Below are 14,700 nucleotides of genomic sequence, written 5' to 3' on the forward strand. Positions count from 1 at the left end.
GGCTCAAAATACTGTTTGGAGACAAATATCCCTTCTGGGCTAAAAAGAAGAAAAATCTGTACTTAATATTCTTTCCTCAAGAAAAACATTTAAAAAGGGAGGGCATCATAGATGAATTTGGAATAATGTGACTTTTATCAAACATTGGACCTGAAGATGAATGGGAACCTTACTTAAGCTATCCCAATCAGAATGATGAACACAGGCTGATTACTATACTGATGGTATTGGATTTGAATTCCGGATACAGCATGAATGTTAATGATGCCTCTTTTATTCTCTCAGTGGATTAATATTAGTTCTGCCTCTGGTACACTCTATTCAATAGTCATGAAATAGTAAAACAGTTACAGGTATCTATCATGATATCAACAAATGCCTAGTTAGAAAAAACCAGATTATTTAAAAAAAAAAAAAACTTCTATGAGTAATTACATAATTATCATTGGTAATAAAATTATGTTTCAAACAATAACACTTGCAGTGTCACAACAGTGTCTCAACCTAATAATTATTAATAATCCAGATGAGGACTATTACAACCTTTAGAGACATTTGAGTCTCTTCTAATTTATCTTTATAAAGGAATTTACAGTGTTGTGCTATTGTTCAAAAGCATATATGAAAAGACATTCTGTATTTTTATAAATGCAACTATGTTATCAGTTCCCATCAATGTAAAATTCTTCATTAAATAACAATTACCAAAAAGTAATATTTTTGAATTAATAATTAGCTACTGAATTTACTAGAATATTTGATGACTCAAAATAATTTATGTAAACTATTTAAAAGGTTTTACTGACTCAAATACAGATTAGAAAATTAGCACCAAATCGGCATGTGCATGTTATATGAATTAATACATAAACGAAAGTTACAAACAAGTTAATAAAATTTTATTATTTTAACAAAGGATTCAAAATTAGGAAAATAAACATAATATAAAACAATAAATACATTTTATAAATAAACAGATAAACAACAATTTTACAACTTTTATAAAAACAAAAGTTATCCTCTAATTTATACAAAATACACATAGTGGAATGCACTTAGTAGCTTTAAATTTGTTCAATCTTTCTGCAAAAACTTTTGCTGGAGGACCTACAGTGTTATTTATAAATAACTCCTTTAATTTGAACTTAGGAAGTAAATAAGAAATCAGACATATCTAATGTTTGAGATTCAGAATTGGTAAACTGTGGAAAGGTTAATTTATCAAGAGTTTGAGTTTCAATATTAACACCCAATGTCTCTTTATTTGAACAGCCACCAATCATGCTCTGCACATCCATGCTATTTATAAATTTGTATGGATCCTGATTTAGCCCAGGATTGAAAGATGAAAAATCTGTTTGAATTTCTATTGATAACTGATCTGCCTGCATTGGAGAATCATCAATATTTGGGAAATCTTCCCATGGAGTTTGTGTTTCAGTATCAGAAAATTCCAAATCTGAAAAGATGAAATCATCAGTTGTTTGTGTTTCCATATTTGCAAGTAAATTATCATCTAAGATAGTAGAAGCCATAGTTTGCGTGTGTATATCAGATAATGTAGGTTGAGATACTTTATTTTGCAACTCCGGTTTAGAGCAATTCCCAAATACTGAAAAAAGAGAACAAGTTTCACTGGTAATATCCTTCTCCAAAGGTGGATTCTGGAAAGAACTATTTTCAGTACTGTACGTTTTAACAGTAGAATCAAATGCGTTGTCAGCAACGGCATTGTTGGCAAAAATGTTTAACTCAGATAAAGTATTATGGTTTATATCTTCTTGCAAAGTAGTTAATGAATCAACAGCTGCTAGATCAGATAATATTTCGAACGGTGAGCTACAAGTCTCACTGGTATCTTTTTCCTTTGCTACATCATCCCAAGTAAATTTAAATAATTCCTCATCTGTAATTGTTTGAGAGTCACATAAAACCTTGTTAGAATTAGTTTGTGTAGCTGCAGAATTTTTAAAAGATTGAATATTTATATTATCCGTCTGCTGGAATATGAAATCATGGAAACCAGGCCACAGTGACTGATTTAAATCCACATTCTGATCAGTTACAACACTGGCTTCTGTAGTTATAGCTACAGATTTCCTACGAGACCTCCTTTTCTTAATTTTCACAACAGCACTCTCTGCTGTTTGAGTATGAATACTTTCTGTACCTACCTCTATTGATTTTGGAACTCTTCGATTACACTGTGAAGCTTTAGATTCTCGTAGCTTTAGAGGATATTCTAATTCACATGCAGTTTGCGTTGCAATAGTCTTTTGGGACTGAAATTGATGGTTCTGAATACTTTGATCATCACAATGATCAGATACAGAATCAGTTTGATTTGATTGCTCAGTATTGCTCATAAATGACTGAGGTTGGTTAAAAACAAAGTTTACTGGAACTGGCAGTGTTAACAAAACAGGAGGCGAAGCCTTTGGAAGTATAGGTCGTGGTTTTGATGCTGATATTTGCATTGGTTGAACGCAAGTTAAGTTCTGGATGACAGGCTGTATTAGAACTATTACAGGGTTCTCTCTACATTGTACATTCATATTATTTTGCTTCCTATAAAAATAATGGAAAGCATGTATTAGTTTATAATAAAATTGTGTATGAAATTAAATCCAATCACAAATTTAAAATACACTTAATACAATCCAAAAAGCACTCAAAATAATTATAAATGAATTTACTTCAAATACTTGAAAAGAATTTCAAGCATTTATTAGTAACAATATTCCAATTTTTCAGTACAGTGCATCTTCGCTATCATTATTTATAACACTGTACTCCTTTCTGAATAATAGCTAATCAGAATTAGCTGTGTCTAGTTGTGATTTCATCAATAGAATACTTCATCAAATATCTAAGCTCAGTGATAGTGAGATTAAAGACAATTCTGAACTAATGATGTCATCCAGTTTTCTTAAATATTTAATTTTGCTGCACCAACCAGTAGAATTTTACCGTTTTATATATTAAAAAAGAAAATATTAATGCTAGAATTATATGTATCAAATATGAGCCTGTGATTGACAAGTTAAGATAGGAAGGATTACATGATCATATATATGAATTCTGATACAAAACATCATCATTATTTATTACTCCCTTTTCAACCTTTTTTCAGAAGACCGAGTCATAATTATTCTTTATAACACAGACCATTCCAGAATTGAGTCTCCAAACTCAGAGATGTTATTCTGTGAGCTAGGATGAGTAAACATCATTTTAATGAAAAAAATGTTCTCTCTCTATATATGTGTGTGTGTGTGTGACAATAACTTGGGAGAGACTGCTGCATAATTAGAAAGATGACAGTCAAAGAACAGACTGGTAGACCGATGTAGCTGACTGAACGTAATCTTTATTGCTGGACACAAACTAATTATTGAAAACATATTTTTCATCACACATTATTATGGGCATAACACGCAGGCCACAATTATCAAGAGTTTATCAGTATCACATTTTTAATAATAGCATAATTAACATACAACAAAGCACAAGCAAAATGAAATGTTGTCCAAGCGGCCACTGAGCTGCAAGCTAACTGCACAGTTACCCAATATGGCAGTCTTTCATCAATAGAATATATATCAATAGAAGAGAAAGGTTTTGGTTTAGCTTAAAAAAGTTTCAGTTCAGTTGGCAGAGTTGCCAACTCTCAACTGATTTAGGCAGGAGACTCCCGATTTTCGACCACTCTCTCGCCAACCCGATTTACAATATATTTCTCCAGACTTTTTCTTATTCTTAAAATTTCTCACGATTTTTATTGAACTTGGCTTAATACTTCGTTACATGAACAAAAAAGAAGTGATTTTGGACGTCTGAAAGCAATTGAATTTTATGTCGATTATATATCTAAAACAAAACCTTGTGAATCAGATGAGGATTTCTGCTTTGTGAGTGTATCCAGAAATGTCGTTCTCCAGTTCTCCAATGGGCATTGAGCTCCACTTCGTGTCATCTGGCATATATTAGCCAACGAGCACAGAGCAAGCTCAAGGCTGTTATTTGGATGTTCTTTAGTTATTTCGTTCATCTTGTCCTGAGTTGTGTGAGTACACGTGCCTTCGGAAAATAGTTTTAGAAATTATCATCTTTTGTTATGTCTTCGAAAAGGTGAAATACTCGTGTACGTTTAAAAAATCGTACACAGTTGACTTTCCTTCCGTTATTTCCTCAAGGAAATGTAATAAATTTGCGATATGTAACGCCTGTCATTGCGATTTTTCGATTTCGCATCGTGGAAGGGCGGATGTTCTCAAACATGTGCGTACACAAAAACACAAGGACAACATGAGTTGTTTTGAAAAAAACGAAAAACTAAATTTTTTCTTCGGAAACAAAGGACCAAAAAGTTATTAATGCAGAAAGTCTGTTCTCTGCCTTTCTACTGGAGCACAACCTGCCACTGAATGCATCGGATCACGCTGCAGCTTTATTTAGAAAAATGTTTCCTGATAGTGAAATCGCTAAGAAATACTCAAGTGCAAAAACCAAAATAGGTGCAATTGTTAAAGAAATGGGTTCAAAAAATAAATCTTCAGTTATTGAGTGAATTAAAACAGCTCCGTTCTGCCTCTCTACGGATGGAAGCAATAATACTGATTCAAAACTGCATCCAATTGTTGTTTCTTTTCTTAATACAGAGTCTTCAGAAATTGAGTGCAGTTTACTTTCTGTCCCCACTTTAGAAGGACATTCGACAGGCTTTAATATAGTACAGCTCATTGTTAAAACTTTAAAAGAAAATGCAATCCCTCTGGATAATTGCTTAGCACTTGGTGCCGATAATGCACCAGTAATGGTAGGCTTGAAGACTGGTGTTGCGGGCATCTTAAGAAAGGAAAATTCAGATTTGCAGATTATGGGGTGCACCTGTCACCTTTTAAATTTAGCAGCTGAAAAAGAGTCAGCTTCTTTACCAATAAATGTGGATGAACACATTGTTGATATTTAGTATTATCTTGAAAGGAGTTCTAAAAGGAAGAAAAAATTGAAACAGTTCCAGCTGCATAATACTGAAAGGAGAAAATTTTTTAAACATGTGTGTACACGCTGGCTGTCATTAAAGAAATGCTTATCTAGAACCCTCGATCAATGGAACCTAATTCTTGCATTTTTTAAAAAAGAAGTAAATGCTTCGAGAGTTAAGATAAAAGGCTCTATTGAAAGTTATAAAATATCTAAAGTAAATGGAGCTGTAGTTATTACTTCCATTGTTAAAAATAGGTTTGATAAAAAAAAAAAAAAAAAAAGAGTAATTTTTGCACCATTCAGCAATTTAACTGGTAGTTCTCAAAATAATACTGCAAAATATAAGCGTAAAATTAATACAGTCAAAAGTTGTTAATCCGGACTCGTTGGGACTTCGGCGATTCCAGATTATCGATTTTTTCCAGATTATAGATCATCAGTTTAAATCTGGTAAGATGGCATGCAGAAATCATAAAATTAAAAATATGAAACCGTAATTTATGAAATAAAGAACAATTATGATCTAAAGGGTATCAAAATTTACAAAAAAAAGCTTAATATTTATTTCTTTACTTTATTAAATATTTCTTTCAATGTAAGTTGTTTAAGTTGCTTCCTTTTTTATGTGATAATACTTTCTCTTTAATTCTATAAACAGACATAATTTCTTGTTCAGTTACAAAGTTCCACTGTTCAAGTCCTATAATTGCTGTGTCGAGAATACCGACTAATTTGTCAATCGAAATTCTTTCGTTTTGGAAGAAAGTGACCTCCGTGTCACTTTCTTCGCTATCGGAAGCGAATTATAATGACGAGGAATTTTATTTAAATCATATCAAAGACGGAGTACATCGAGATGAAATACTACATTTAGTAAGGAATTATAAGCCAAATAAAATGAAAACATCTGCCCTGATGATAAGGATAGTGCTGACAATCAACTTCCAGTTCGTTGCGCGCCGCAACGTTCCCCCCCCCCACACACACACGCAGAGCAGCGTGAAATTGATAAACAGATTTCGGAATGGTTAGATAAACAAATCTATTATCCTTTATTAATTTTTTGCAGCAATTCCACTTTTTGTTTAATAGACTTCGAAACATACTTTCGCTTTGTAGATCCTTTACATATTAGTACATATATATCAGAAATTCTATTTGACATAATCGAAAGTTCAAGCTTACTTTTATAAAATTGCTCTAACAGTCTGCAAAAAATAATAAGCCGGATCCAATTCGAAGATTAAGGAACAATGCAATCTGCAACATTAACTGAATTAGATAATTTTAGCTTAGCTTATACCGCCCGTTATACATAAAACGCGCATTCGTAAACATATTTTGCGCATGCGCACATGCATATTCGCAGCCGCAAATGTCTTACGTCATTAGTCATTAGTCAATGCGACGCATGCACAGAAAGTTTGTAGCTTTGAGGTCCAGATTATAGATCATTCCGGATTATGGGTGTCCGAATTAACGACTTTTGACTGTACAAATTTCTCTCAAAATAAAAAAATTGCTCAACAGATGAAACATTTTCCAATTACTGTACACTTATCTTGTGAAGAAGGAATATTTATGTTTTTCTCTTCGGACCTTAGCAAAACTTTTGCTTTTTTTTACTATTCATTTTGCCATCATTCGATGTTCTTAACACAGTTCTACAAAGCAGAATTCCATTAATTCATGTTTTGCAATCAATGATTTATGATCTGTTTAAAGACATTTTATCAGAGCTTGTAAAACCAGTCTGTGTTTTGTCTTGTAATTCTATATATGATATGATTTATGGTGAAATAGAAAATCAGATTTGGTAATAGGAGCTGCAACTACAAAAGTAGTGGAAGAACTTTCTGAAGAAGACAAAAATAAGTTTTATCTTCATGTTACAAGTTACTTCTGTCGAGTATGTGATTACGTACTACAGTCAAAAGTCTTTAATCCGGACTCGTCGGACTTCGGCGATTCCGGATTTATAGATCATCAGTTTAAATCTGGTAAGATGGCATGCAGAAATTATAAAATTAAAAATATGAAACCGTAATTTATAAAATGAGCAATTATGATCTAAAGGGTATCAAAATTTACAAAAAAAAGAAGCTTAATATTTATTTGTTTAATTTATTAAACATTTCTTTCAACGCGCGCATGCGTAAAGCATACCTTACGCATAGCCGAAATTAGAAAATTGCAACCAGAAAACTATTTGATTTGTATTCGTGATATTTATAATGACGAGGAATTTGATTTAAATCATATCAAAGACGGAGCACATCAAAATTAAATAGTACATTTAGTAAGGAATTATAAGCCGAATAAAATAAAAACATCTGCCCTGAAGATAACGATAATGCTGACAGATCAACTTCCAGTTCATTGCGCGCCGCGACGTCCCCCGCCCCGCGCAGAGCAGCGTGAAATTGATAAACAGATTTTGGAACGGTTAGATAAACAAAGGATAAACCTTTATCCATTTTTGTAGCAATTCGTTTTTTGTTTGATGGACATCGAAACATACTTTCGTTTTCTAGATCCTTCGGGAGCTCCAGCATCGGAAATTCTATTTGACATAATCGAAAGTTCAAGCTTACTTTTATAAAATTTCTCTTACAGTCTGCAAAAAATAATAAGCCGGAGGGTTTTCATCCGCAGAGAACCCGTTGGCGCTTCGGGAAAGAACCCGTTGGCGCCATTGAAATTTTTACTCGTCAAGCTCGCGGTTCATCCTCGATGAACCGAGCCGTAAACGTGATTTTTAGTGCATGTAAATTCAAGTTAGCAAACAAAACAATATATTAAGCATATGGTAGTAAAAATTCACAGAGAATAAGCATGTAGATGTAAAACTAACCGGTTAAATGTGATATACAAAAATAAACCTGTCTTTTTCATAATACATTTCACAATACAAATAACCTTCAACAGTAATCAAATTTTCTTCAATAGCATTGTTAAAATAAAGCTAAAACTTTATACATCTTATTATTTTTCAAGTTATTTGAACTGTATTCCTTACACCAGCAGTGGTTTGCTAATTTTGATGACCATGGGGATGCATCGAACTACTCTGTCATCTTAGATAATCAATAATATTTTTTATTTCAATTTAATCAGCTATTTATGTCGCACCTGCCATCCTCTGAAAAGTTATTCTTAGAAAAGCATTAAGAATATAGTATCTTGATAAAATTTTACGCCATAAAAATTGGAGCCAAGAACTGGCATCTATCGATGAAAACTTCTTTAATTATACGAAAATATTTCTATCTATTCGTTGTTAAAAAATAACGTGGAAAATAGGAAAAAATAATAATAAATAAGAGAAGAATATAAATCTCCAAATGCGAACAACGACAGTGAGATAATCAACAAAATGAACGCAAGAGAAATGGTTGCAACCTTCACACAAGCAAATAGAATGAAACCGATAGGTTACCAGGTTTGAACTATTATTGCCAAAGTTGGCGATGTTTACATTTACCGGGTTCTCTGCGGAAGTGCTTCCAAGCCGGATCCAATTCGAAGATTAAGGAACAACGCAATCATCAACATTAACTGAAATAGATAATTTTAGCTTATACCGTCCGTTATACATTAAACGCGAACGCGAAAACGTATTCTGCGCTTGCGCAGACGCATATGCGCAGTCGTAAATGTCTTGCGCGCACGCGTAAAACGCCTATGAGCACGCGTAAAACGCCTATGAGCATGCGTCAACGCGGCGCATGCGCAGAAAGATTTTAGCTTTGAGGTCCGGATTATGGGTGCCCGAATTAACGACTTTTGACTGTACATAAATTTCCAGTCAACGATGAAGTGATTTTGCATGCTTAAGTTGCTGCTGTTTCTGCTCTAGCAAATGCATCTTTTTCTGATATAAGGTACTTTTTGAACAGATTTCCTGTTACTTCATTTAATGAAAGATGATGATATTGATGTTGCCACTGATAATATTGCAGTTGCATTTTAGAATTTTGATCAATTCAAGTTTTCTAATTGTTTCACAATTAGAAAACTTGAATGAAGTTATGAAATCAGCTAGGATTGACACCCAGTGGAGTTTAATTAGAAAACTGAAAGGTAATGATGGAATTTTAAAATATAGTGAACTGGCTAGAATTATGTTGGCCATCTTGACAGTTCCCCATAGTGTGAGAGGATTTTCAGTGTTGCAAAAACAAGGACTAAACTTAGATCTAATATTAGTGATGACACAATAGAAAAATTTTTATTAGCGAAAACAGGCCTACATGGCAATTGCTAGGAATAAAATTATGGAAAAATCTGCCACTGTTCATAACATTTGTACGAAAACTGATTAAAGTGTCCCCCCCCCTTTTTTTTTTGTTTTGTTTTTTTTGTTTTCGTTTTCTTAAACGATGCAAGTAATAAAAATGTTTTCCATGTATAAGGCATTTTTGTGTTGCTTGCATTTAAGAATTAGTAAGTATTTAAAGTCATTATTAAAAACTATATTTTTATCATTTAAAAAGTCTTTAACATTGTGAAAAATCTCCTGAGTTGGTTTAGGTTAGAAAGAGTTATATTATCAGCATTGCGCAGGCCAAGCAAGAAGGAATGATCTAGAAATGATGCAATCCATGGAAGTTATTAAGATTTTTAGATCAGAGAGGGAAGTTTAAATTATGATTTTGATTTACATATTTTTATCTTAGGTAAATGTACGTATATATATATATATATAAATACAAAAGCCTCTAAAATTAATATTAAATTGGAATCAAAGCAAGGAAATTCCTCAACAATATTAATAATTGCAACCATGTATAAGAGGTTTAACACAATATCTAAACAAATCAAAATTAAAATAAGAATTTATAGAACAAACTCTAAAAATAAAAATGCGAATGGGAAAATATACAAAATTATAAAAATAAAAATTAATATCTTTTTACTGCAACTCCAATTCAAAACTCATTAGGGGGAAATGAATTTGAGCTTCATAAAAGTCGATTAATATGTTTCAAAAACATGTTTCGTTCTCCTGGTCCATTTGAGATCAAAAAAAGAAAAAAAATTTAATTAAATTTTCATTTCAGACATTAAAATCCATATAAAAACGAATCTGCAGCTACAGCGCAGGATGGTTTTTTTTTTTTTTTTTTTTTTTTTTGTTGTTGGTTTATTATTATGTTCCTTATATATACATCAGGAAATGTTTGATTGACATGCTAAGCGAAGTTGAATATCAAAAGCAGCATAATGTAGAAGCTGAAAGAATCATGCAAGAAAAGATACAAGGTACCAAAGAGAGATGGAGCACTTCAAATTTCAAAAAATATGACAGTGAGGATCTGGAAAGCAAATGCACAGCATAACAGAAGGGAGATCCTTTGAATTCAAGTGACAGGTATTAAAGCATATTGTTGGGAATCCTACACAGGACAGATAACTATATTAAGGAATAGATACTAGAGGCAGGAATGTCAACTGGTAACTATGCTGTATCTTACTATTTAAATGTGGAATATGTTGACATATATTTCATTGACAAATAAGCAAATGGGAATTTGTAGGAAACATAGCACTTATATAAAGAACAAATCCTAATCAGAAGTATATTTACTTCAATGTCGGTGATTATTTCATGTAAACCTAGTTCAGATTCATTAGTCCCCCCTCACATGCTTCTGACATCATTACCTATCTATTAGATACGTTGATTAAAAATAATATGAAAGAACATTAGTTCACGGTATGAACCTGCTTGGTTGGTATATTGTTTAGCACACTAATGGACTTGAGTTCAAAAACTGTGCTATCTTCTCCTCTTTATCGATACAATATTAACTTATCCTTAGAATATGTAAAAATAAGAAAATATATCTATATATCAATGATGAAAGCATTTGCAAATGCAACATTAAAAGTTGCAAGAAGAATGATATTCGGGTTGAAAATTGGTTTCATGGTTCCTAGGTACTTTTTCTAAAAATGTTGCAATTCATTTACTTTTCAGCAGAAAAACTCCAGTCCATTAAACATTGTTAGCATAAATTAAAAATGTACGAAATATATGCTAACTGAATTGTTTATGCTGCTGACAACGAAATTAAGTAGGTTTGGTTTTTAGTTAGTGATTAACGATTTAATCAAGGAAGTAGTGATTTTTTTTTCATGGCAGTCAATTAAATGTATATTAAAGTAGTACTGGTAGAACTTTTTTTAAAACATAAGAGAAGGAATGTCCAAGTATTAAAAACTTCGAATACAAGCCAAATAACATATAATGAACCAAAACTTGAATAAATAATATTAATATTGTATTATAAATAGGTATAAAAACACAGTTCCAGAGCTTACATTTTATCATTGCACATCACATGATCAGGCAGCTTATGCTGAGTTCTTCTGGCATGAGTCAGAAGTGATTCTCGAGATGTGTATTTCACACCACAATAGCATTTCCATTCAATTCCACAAGTCTTTTCATGATGTTTTCGCCACCAATCAAGGCCAAAACTTTTCTTGCATTTGGCACAAGAATATTTCTTCTCAGCATGCACTTTAGTAAAATGCTACATATAAATAAGAAATAAGAATTTAAAATGCAAAAATTAATTAAAACTATAATTTTTGAGCATAGTTCACAAGTGTTCATAATATAACGCAGTATAATCAGTAGTTATCCTTCAAACTACTAAAAACGTTAAAACACAACGCAATGCAAAGCTAAAGAGAAAGCTAATTTAGATATCTCAGTTGACACCGAACTAAACAACTCACAACAACAATAACTAAGCACCTGGCCCAGCAGATGCTTTCCCTTCAGCCTTAAATAGCTTCCAACTGCCGCCAGAAATTTCTAGTACTTTCTGCTTCTCAAGATTTCTAAAAAAGCAAAAAGAGTGTGGAAATATGGTTACAGCTAATACAGTGGTCAATTACATTTATTCAATTTAAAATACAAATTACCAAGATATCCATTTACTTAATGTTAAATGCACGCTTCTGTATTTTTATTTTTAGGGCAAACTTTCTCTTAAAATTTGTCTTGCACTGCATTGCATGTGGAAATACAATGATTTTAATTATAATTCTACTAAAATTACCTATCTAAATACAAAATTCATAAGAATATACAGTACAAAGTCTGTAATCCGGATGTCCATTATCCGGAATGATCTATAATCCGGACCTCAAAGACACAAACTTTTTTTTTGTATGGTTTACGCATGCGCGTTTAATGTTTACACATGTGCGTTTAGCACAAAAAACAAAGCAACTTGAACAACTTACATTGAAAGAAATGTTTAATAAAGTAAACAAATAAATATTAATCACTTGCGCTAAAAAGACATGCCATGCACATCGAGATGCTTTTGTCTCAAACCGCGAGCGACGTGAACACCACGTTGATAGGCATTTATCGCAAAAATGAAAATAACATGGTGCACACGTCGCCTAACAACGAGATTGTTTATTTCTCGAGTTACAGCTCTGGATTGCACTCGCAGATGCGGAGCGGCGTAAATAAGACACTTTGCCGCTTGTTATATTGTAGCACATGGCACCCACAACTGTGAAATTTAGTCGTAGTGCAAGTGGTTAAGCTTTATTTTTGTAAATTTTGATACCCTTTATATCATAATTGCTCTTTATTTCATAAATTATGGTTTCATATTTTTAATTGTATAATTTCTGCATGCCATCTTACCAGATTTAAATTGATGATCTATAATCCGGAAAAACCCTTAATCTGGATTACGGACTTTGTATTGTATATTTTTCACTATAATCTCTTTGATTCACAGGGTTCATAGCCACATTTTAGTTAAAAAAAGCACCTTATAAGCACTTTTCAAGCACATTTTAAGAAAAAAAATAAGCACCTGTCTAATTGCATCATACACAACGGCATAACCTTAAAAATTAAACTTGTAATTTAAAATATGAGAAATGAAGTACTTATTAAGAGACAACAAGCATTACCTCAACCATAAAAAATAATTACTTTTGTTTTGTTTTGTTTTGTTTTTAGTTTTAAATAATGGTTCAATTTACAGAACTTGTTTACAATGAGAGAAAAAAAAAAACTATGAAGAACTAAACTTATATTACAAGATTTAATGATGAAATTTCAGTTCAAAATAGAGAAAATAAATAAATAATAAGGTATATTTATTGTATTTGTTTGGAACCTAATAATAAATACAATTTATTTTTCCACTCATATTGATATTTAAATAATTTAAATCTAAATTCTGAACATTTTCTAAATTTTCATCGTATACCAGTTTTCTCTTAACAGATATTGCAAGCAAAGTAATTTAAGTAAAAAAGAGGAACATTTCTGTAATCAGAAGACAGAATTTTGATTCATTCAGTCATCTTTAACAGTAAAAGGTTAACTAACCCGCACACTTGGAAATTGGCGAATATTCGGACAGTCGAGCGTAACTTGAAGGAGCGGAAGGGGGGGGTAGACTGTAGCCGCTCTTTAGATTTTTCTGCCAAATAAATGCTTTTGACATTTCAATATGTGCATCATATAAAAATAAACCAACGAAAGTAAAAAATATTCTGCTTAGCAAGCACAGTAAAACTCTTTTAAGTGTTCATAAACAAATCTCGGACTGAACATCAAAATTAATTATCTCTGCAAAATATCGCAAACATTATTGCGCAATACGTGCGCCGTAATTCTTCCCTACGTGATATTACGCAATCGGAATCAACAACTGCCGGTATCGGGAGAATAAAGAACTAAATAACTGGGGTGTTTTTCATTCTAATTTTCAACAGATGGCGTTAAATTTCTGGAATAGAATCATTCTTCGCTTGGGTTGGTAGACTGCAGAACTTTTAGTCCTATTCAATCCAAAGTGACAAAAAAAAAAAAGGGGGTCTGTTGCTTGTTTTGCAGCGAACTGTAAAGGTTTCAATATTCAAGATTTTGCGGAGAAAGGCGAGACCTCCCAACCTTCGTACTGTATAATATATTGGCCAAAAAAATGAAATTATTTTGACTATTCGATTACTTTCCCTTTATTTAAGCCATTCTGAATATTATTCCTTAGAAAGCTAATCTGTGTTAAAACAGAACCATTTTTGGAAGTTTACTATACTTCAGCAGTTACTGCAACTATGTTATTATAAACATTCATACATATGCTCATAATATAAGCATAACGATCATAATAAACATGAATATGAACTGACCAAGCAGAACGAGAATGCAAATTTTTAAGATCTTGATAGAAATTCAAACGTGTATAGTATTTGGGTGGGAGAAAAAGAATGCCGAATGTAGCGGAATTTTCTACTGCTTTCGCAATTCTTTGACATTAGAAGGACGGGCACCTGTCTGTACTCTTCGTGCACACCAAAGGTTATGTTAATGCAGAGAAAGGGGGAAAAGCTATTTCCGGGAGTATGACTCACCATCTGACATTCCACATTAGGAAGAAAAGTTGTTTATTTAGTTTCGGCTTTGGTACCGGGAAGAATAGCGCATTCATTAAAAAAAAAAGCACTAAAAGCAAAAAATAAGCACCAAAAACAAAAAAATAAGGGCTTTAAAGAAAAAGGGCTAAAGATAAGGCTTTAAAGATAAGGGCTTTAAAGCACCTATAAGGGCCTTTATATTTTATTTTCAAATATAAGGACTTATAAGCACTTATAAGGACTGCTACGAACCCTGATTCATTTTTAACACAATACGCTGGAGACCAATGTACAACTTAA

General features: G+C 32.3%; 1 protein-coding gene across 3 annotated transcripts in view; it reads right to left on the bottom strand.

Moving 5' to 3' along the window:
- Nucleotides 1-877: 877 nt before the first annotated feature.
- The window catches only part of LOC118195608 (uncharacterized), a 32,171-nt gene continuing 18,348 nt past the window's right edge, over nucleotides 878-14,700 (bottom strand). For all 3 annotated transcript variants that reach the window (XM_085823513.1, XM_085823518.1, XM_085823525.1), the window contains exons 4-5: nucleotides 11,317-11,531; nucleotides 878-2,568 (exon numbers count right to left, since the gene is read on the bottom strand). In XM_085823513.1, coding sequence (XP_085679639.1) covers nucleotides 1,146-2,568; nucleotides 11,317-11,531 — 1,638 coding nt within the window. In that variant the 3' untranslated portion in view covers nucleotides 878-1,145. The remainder of the gene's footprint in view (nucleotides 2,569-11,316; nucleotides 11,532-14,700) is intronic.

This window comes from Stegodyphus dumicola, chromosome 1, assembly GCF_044657685.1.
Source record: "Stegodyphus dumicola isolate Sdum_Otavi_A_Nest chromosome 1, ASM4465768v1".
Taxonomy (NCBI): domain Eukaryota; kingdom Metazoa; phylum Arthropoda; class Arachnida; order Araneae; family Eresidae; genus Stegodyphus; species Stegodyphus dumicola.